The following is a 7,597-nucleotide window of genomic DNA, read 5'->3' on the forward strand; positions in this document are numbered from 1 at the left end:
GATTTAAATTGCTTGAAGCATAAACAATTCTTGATGTTGAAGTACCACATCCTCAATGCAATTTATGCATATTTATATCTTGCTATAATTATAAGCATGATAATGTGATAGTGAAGATTTTCAAGGTATAAAATATTCATTGGAGTTAATATGGCTATTTTATTCATCAAATCTCTGCCGACGTCAACATTCAAGAAGGTAGTGCACAAGATTGGAATGCGAAGGCTCAAGGATGTGAATTGATGCTCTTATCAGGGGGAGTTAATACGCATTGTAGTCTTTTTCCCTTATAAGGTTTTGTCCCACTTTCCTTGCAAGGTTTTTAACAAGGCAACCAAAAGGCGTATTGTTAGATATGTGTACTCTTTTTCTTTCACTAGAATTTTTTTCCCAATAGGTTTTATTTTAGATAAGGTTTTAATGAGGCACATTATCTGTTGAATAGACATTCAAGGGGGAGTGTTATAAATTTAATTCTATTTAAGGTGAATATCTATATTTTAAAGAGATTCTAGGGTTTGTTACTTGGTAGCTAAGTCACTTTTTCCCTATAAATAGAGGGGTTCTATTCAATTGTAATTGATCCCAAATCAATAAGAATTCTCTCTTTCTACTTTTATCTGCAATACTATTCTTCTTGTTTTATTGTTTCATAACACAACTACATTTAACACCCACACAATATTTCATTCCCATACCATTTTCTTATGTATTTTAAATATTTTGAATTTTCGAAAAAGATCACTGGATATGTCATAAATCGATTCAGATATTTGGGTATTAAAAAGGCTGGGTTGACTATTCTTTTTCTTAATATAGTCCTAAAAGAAATTGAAGGACTACCTAATCGACAAACAAAATCAAAATCAACATGAACATGAATTTTGTACATTTAACGGGGACCACAACATCAACTTGTCCCCAACAACCCATTTCCTCTATTTTCTTATCATTTAACATGCCCATAAACAATGAATTATGAATTATCAAGTTTGTCATGCAAACTTGGTAAGGCTGTATTAAGTTTGTGGATAGGTGGGGTTGCTCTGATGGTAAGCAACCTCCATTTCTAATTAAAAGGTTGTGAGTTCGAGTCCCCCAAGAGTAAGGTGAGAAGTTCTTGGAGGGAAGGATGTCGGAGGTCTATTTGGAAACAACCTCTCTACCCCAGGGTAGGGGTAAGGTCTGCATACACACTACCCTGACCCCACTAAGTGAGATTATACTGGGTTGTTGTTGTTGTCATGCAAATAAACTAAAGACAGTTCAGATTGGACCTAATCCAGTAACCCTGTGGCGGTGCATGATAGTTGTTATATATCTTTATTATACTTTGAAGTAATGGTAAATTTGTCTCCATATAACTTATAGATTACGAATTCGCATCATAAAAATAGTCAGCAATGCTTACATTAGGATAAAATATTTACATCAAATCTTCTAGAGTGCGATTCTTTTACAAATCAAATAGTTGATGTCTTCTCTGTTGTGCACCGAATTATCCTTTTTTGTTTTTAGCCAAAAAGAATCTCATTATCATCTTTAAAAAATATTCTTTTATTCTTAGTGGTTTGTTTCATATTTTACGTTTGGCACCAACACCCCACAAAGCTGCTCTTTTACATATTATTGACAAGATTTATATACTTCAATTAACAAATAAATTATTTGGATGCAAAATCGTTTCAATACAATAAAATAAAGACATTCTGTCCATTAGTTACACTAAAATATATAATAATACATTAATTTCTTATAAAATCTAAATCTTTATACTTTGGTAAGTTGTTCTTTTCGAGAACACTATGATTTATGTTGTTGAAAGTAATTTCTTTAAATTAATCTTAGCATAAAAGTTGTAAATAAAGGGTAACTATTATTCAGGAAAATATTTAAGATCATTTTTGTCGTTTCACTTTGTATAATTAAAAGTCATTTTCCTTCTCCGGATTTTGCAACTTGCGAAAATATCCTTTTTCTTTTTCTTTCTTCGTTTGCTATTTTTTGGTTTACTTGTCATTTTTCCTTCTTTTTTTTTCTTAATTTCTTTTTTGTCCCTCTTTAGCTTAATAACATCAAAAAGATAAATAATCATTAGAGCACACAAAAGAGACACACATTTATATATAGCGAAAATGTTGATTTTCTTACCTTTTAGATTTAGAATTCCTTCCAAAAATTTCTCATCTTTGCCCGCACATACATACATACAAGGAAAACCAATAAAATTAAAATCCCTATGGAAGCTGATGTTTCTATTCTCTCTGCAATCTTGAGAGTGTATCTTCTTTTCTTTTTTTGTTGGTGATTTTTCTTGAAAATTGACAAAAGGGGTTGTTGTGAATTTTAGTCTTCTTTTTGTGAATTTCCTTGAAAATTATTTAAAGGGGTTGTAGGGTTTTGAGATTTGGGAAGTGGGATGGTGAGTTTTTGGGTTTTTTTGTTCTTTAGTTTTGTGTCTTTAATGGCTTCTGGAGCTCTTGGAAGTGTAATTTTGATTGGAAAAAACCTTACTTTGTCTTTTGACGACATTGAAGCTAGTTTTGGTGAGTTGACCTTACTGCCCCCCCCCCCCAACCCCAAGACTTCTCTTATAAATTTTGCATCAGGTAGGCTGCCTATATTATGCCCCTTCCTTAGGTGCGGCCCTTCCCCAAACAACACGGGATGCTTTGTGTATCGGGCTGCCCTTTAGTATAATTTGTGGCAGTTGTGTAGTGTAATGGTTGGGAAGTGCTTTTTGATGAATATTGGGAGCTTGGTCTTCTTCAGGAGCTTCTTGAACTAATCATGCTTTGCTTTTTACTTTCCATGTTTGTGTTTGGGGTGGTTGGGGAGGGGGGGGGGGCTAGATCATGTTTGTTATTAAAGGCTTTATAGGGGAATAAAAGTATTCATCTTAGAAATTTGATCTGTCATATTTTGTAAGTTTTTATTTTTCAGTTGGAATCTTCAAAGGATCTGTACTTGCATCATGAGAATATGTATGAATGTTGTATTAATAACTTGCATAGCGGGAGCTTAGTACCTCGGGCTGCCCTTTTGTTGTATTAATAACTTGCATTTAGAGCTGAATATATTTTGTTGTTGATCATGTGTTTGGTTTCTTTGTATTTGACTTATGAAGTTTTTAATGTTGGCTGTATTTCTGTTTTAACTGAAAATGCTAAATGTTGTGATATAGCAAAGGTTTTCTATACTTTTCTGTTGGCATGATATTTACCGGGCTTCTTTTCTGCTAATGTACGAATTCGACCTGTTTTAATTTCAGCTCCCTCACCAAAGGGTTCAGGCAAATGTGGAACATTGTATGTGGCAGAGCCTTTGGATGCATGCTCAACCTTGACTAACAAGATTGAACCTATTAATAACTTCACAAAAGATCCATTTGTGCTGATAATTAGGGGTGGATGTAGCTTTGAGGATAAAGTCAGAAAAGCACAAGCTGCAGGTTTTAAAGCAGCCATTATCTATGACAATAAATATGGTGTTATCATTCCAAGTAATGAACTCTTACATTTTTTTTTTAAATTCATTCAGTCCATTCTAAGTTCATTAATTTTGATCCATCACGGTAGAAGTAAAATGATTTCTTGGGAAGGGAAATAGATTTACAGTTTAATTTGACATTGAACTCGTTACTCCTTGCAGAAGCTAGCTATCCGACGTTATACAATTTTTTATGCAAATTTGCTGCTTTGCCTTTAATCAATTAATGCTCTGAATATGCCATATAAAATGTTGACGAAACTTTGAAACTGTCAAGTGATAAACCAAACTACGCTTCATTCCCTAACTAGTTATTCATAAAAACTCGTAGGATGAAAAATAAAAGTGCTATTTGGACATTCCATTTGGTAAAGAGGGATTGATCCATGTGAAGGAAGTTACACAAGATATTTTGCCATCTCCAATTTATAACAAAAAATTATTATCCAGCTCTTAAGATCTCTTTTAGTCTTTTATTATGCGATGCAATTGAATTCCAAGTTTTATAATTATTCTATTATGCCCACTGGCATTAGGGTCACTGAGCTGGACTAAATACATGTCTACAACTTTTAGATGATTATTAGGAAAACCAGTTGTGGCAAAACTTGTATGCGACCAAGTAGATACTCTTGGATTGAAAAATTAAATGACTTAGAAATAAAAAGCTCGAAATCCTTGCCAAGCTTTCTCATGATCGTTATGATGTGTTCATGTTCTGTGATTTGTCTTGAGCCAGCATGTCCCAAAGTGGTACTTCTGAAATGTTCATATCATAGAAGATTATTAGCCCACCCCCTGCCACAAGGAAAATGAAATAGAGAACTCAGAAATCTTTTGTCAAAGACTTCAAAAACCAATTTCAACTCTTGCTTTGAATGCTTTAAGCTTCTATAATTGTTGATTTTTAACAACCAAAGGTTTAACCAGACACGCAATACAGTGGCAGGAACCTCTACTGGTGTGAAGATACTCGCACTGTTCGTTTCAAAAGCTTCTGGAGAAACACTCGCAAAGTATGCTGGTGACACTGATATGGAAGTATGGATAACCCCAAGCTTGGAAAACTCAGCTTGGTCAATCATGGCTACATCGTTCATTTCATTACTTGCTATATCAGCCGTGCTTGGGATGTGTTTCTTTGTTCGCCGACATCATATACGAAGAGAGCGGCCCCAAGCCTCTCGCGTTCGTGAGTTTCATGGGATTAGTAGACGTTTGGTGAAAGCTATGCCAAGTTTGATATTTGCATCAGTTGTTGAAGATAATTCTACATCAGTAACATGTGCTATATGCCTCGACGATTATAATGTGGGAGATAAGCTTAGAGTTCTTCCATGCCGGCACAGTAAGTTATCCTCTCTTATAGAGGTTATTTACTTTCGAAGTTGTTCATATTTAGCTCTATTTGTTACTAATGCCGTTGAAGGTAAGGAACGCGCACCATTTCATTAAGGTTTGTTCCTCCATTGGGAGGATACTCATCCTTTTTGAGTTTTGGTGCCATGACAAACTAATCATGAATCATGGTTGATAAGCACTAATATATCCTCTTAAACATGAATCTATGTTAGTGCCATCACTAAGGAAACTTGACTCCTCTCCCGCCGAAATCTTGTGGTAGCATGACTTTACTGAAAATGTGCATCACTTCGTGCCACCCACCTCCACTAGTCCTCACCGCTGAGAGTGGTACTCTGTAAAATTTCCTTCAACCTTTGAAATTCATCCATCTCCCATTCATGTAAATTCCAAACAGTGAAATTCCCCCTCTTTTACCACCCGAATCTGTTGTACCATCGTCTCTTTCCGGCACGAAACTCTAAATAAGTTGGGGAATGCCGTTCTCATATACTCTCTCCGCAGTCCGCACCACGGTTGATCCCAAAAACTGACTATACTTCCATTCCCTACTGTATAAGTAACTAAGCTGTTGAAATCTTCCTAACCCTTCGTAATACTCCTCTACGTTTCTAGACCTCCATTCCCCTTCCACGACTCCATATTTTCCTGCTATCACCTCCCTTCATAATGCCTGCTCTTCAATCCTGAATCTCCATAACCACTTCCCAAGTAGTGCCTTGATCAAAAAGGATTTTCATTCCAAGCCGTCCCATATCACCTTAACTTTTACCCTTTCTAAAGTAGCAAACAGTTATAAATACAGTTTATACTTGATTTTTGAAATTATTCCTTTTCTGAAGTCTCCTTGGTGGCTAACTATGGTGAAAACCAAAGTTATGGTTCCAAGCATCATATAATTGGAATATTTCCCTTGTCCGGAGCTGCTCTATTTTGTTATACTGCAGTATTTATTGATAAGCTTTCATTGATATATGTTCACATTCAAAATTTATTTCTTCTGTAGCACTTGGCGTTTTTCAGTTATTAACACGTCCTGTGTAAACTTTTCAGAATTTCATACCAAGTGTGTTGATGCTTGGCTGACATCATGGAGAACCTTTTGCCCTGTTTGCAAACGGGATGCAAGGACTAGCACTGGCGAACCACCAGCATCTGAATCTACACCATTGCTTTCTTCGAGCCTGCTATCTGGATCTTCAATGTCATCTCTAAGGTCATCATTAGCATCATCAGCAGTAATACATATAGGCACAGGAGTATCTCGATCGCCTTCCGTTTCTCGTTCCCAATCAATCTCTAGCTCTCATAACCAGCACTCTCTTTGGTCCTACCACCAGTCACCTCATTTTGCTATAAGCCGAAGTTCACTCGACCTTCAAAATGCATCTTCGCAAAGATCTCGTGTACCTTACTTAATTTCATCTAACTCATTGGGTTATCCTTCTCTATCACCTCTTAATTCAAGACACACGTCTGCATGCATTCCTAGTCCTAGCAATCCCTCTTCGAGCTATATTGGATCAACCAGTCAGCATCATAACCCACTGCACCACAGTGAATCAATTACAAGCCTTTCACCATTTGCATCAGCTAACTCTCTTCCTGGGTGCGAGTCATGATTTAGTTGGTCGTTGGAAACACTAGTCGAATTTGTGAAGCCTGAGTCATGATTTAGTTGATCGTTGGAAACACTAGTCGAATTTGTGAAGCCTCTTACCGGACACAGAAAATTACAGCTGAAAACAGTGGAACTGATTCGTATTGGTTGATGTGGCATCTGGACACAGGAAATACAACAGGTAACTCTCGATTTCTGCATTATTGCTCAGCACTTCTGTAATATTGATTTAGTAGTTGGATAGGTTTGGTATTTATATCTGGAGGTTTTTACTGAGTGTACATGCTCAAAGATGGGTTCTATGCATTGCCCCCTCTTTTGTTTAATTGTTTTTCCTTTTTCTTTTTCTCCTTTTTTTTCATTTTTCTCCGATGGTAGTGATGTTTTTAGCCATGTCCACTGATAGATGGTTGAGGCCTTTAGTTGCATGTAAATATCAATGTCAGTTAGATGACTTTTTTCTGTTTTAATTTTTGAAAGGAATAAAGAGCATCCAATTTTATTTTATTTTTGGTTGTTTCCAGATATTGTACATCTGAGGTTGAGAAAGAAGTTTCATGAGCAAAACCATGTGATGTTGTTTTGTTGGTTGCGGCTATACACGAAATATAATTATGCATGTCATTTCCAGTTTTCAAAGATGAATGTTACGATTAGATAAGCAGAATAGACTTAGAATTTGGTGTAGTTGAATTTATAATTATTAAAATTGAATCTTTGTTTAGTTCAAAGGTACTTCCTTGGAGTTTTACTGAAGCATAATTTCAGATGATGAACTTCGTTGGTAGTTGACTCGTTTAAATCTTCGTATAACGTAATAAGAGTTCAAACTTTTTTTGCTTAAGAATTATGTATAAATATAGGCAAAAATTTGAAACTCTTTATTCTTGAAAATATAGTAAATTGCATAATAATACATTATCCTAAGCAATAGAGGATTCAAACAGCATACCACAATCAGGGGGAGCCAACTAAGACCACATGGACTATATCGTAGGTCTCCAATGACAGCTGATTTTGTTAGTTTTTAATTGAATTTGAGGTTTTAATCGATTTATAGGTCATAATAAGAGAATTTCTGTCAGTAATAAAGAAAATAAAGTCATATTTTACATTAACAAGTTG

At 35.5% G+C, this 7,597-nt stretch overlaps 1 protein-coding gene across 2 annotated transcripts; it reads left to right on the forward strand.

The window, feature by feature from the left end:
* The first annotated feature begins 2,098 nt into the window (after window positions 1–2,098).
* Window positions 2,099–7,248, forward strand: LOC104219391 (receptor homology region, transmembrane domain- and RING domain-containing protein 2-like). 2 transcript variants are annotated; one of them, XR_011400320.1, is made up of 5 exons: window positions 2,099–2,546; window positions 3,272–3,502; window positions 4,433–4,837; window positions 5,905–6,653; window positions 6,997–7,248. XR_011400320.1 is itself a non-coding variant. In XM_009770080.2 (4 exons), exons 1-4 carry the CDS (start codon window positions 2,420–2,422, stop codon window positions 6,471–6,473), a joined length of 1,332 nt encoding a protein of 443 aa, XP_009768382.1. In that variant the 5' UTR covers window positions 2,099–2,419; the 3' UTR covers window positions 6,474–6,979. The 2 variants fall into 2 exon arrangements, 1 of the variants encoding a protein (XP_009768382.1); XM_009770080.2 differs by lacking the exon at window positions 6,997–7,248 and having other exon boundaries at window positions 5,905–6,979.
* Window positions 7,249–7,597: the final 349 nt, after the last annotated feature.

The sequence above is a fragment of the Nicotiana sylvestris genome, chromosome 6, assembly GCF_000393655.2.
Source record: "Nicotiana sylvestris chromosome 6, ASM39365v2, whole genome shotgun sequence".
Classification (NCBI taxonomy): Eukaryota; Viridiplantae; Streptophyta; class Magnoliopsida; order Solanales; family Solanaceae; genus Nicotiana; species Nicotiana sylvestris.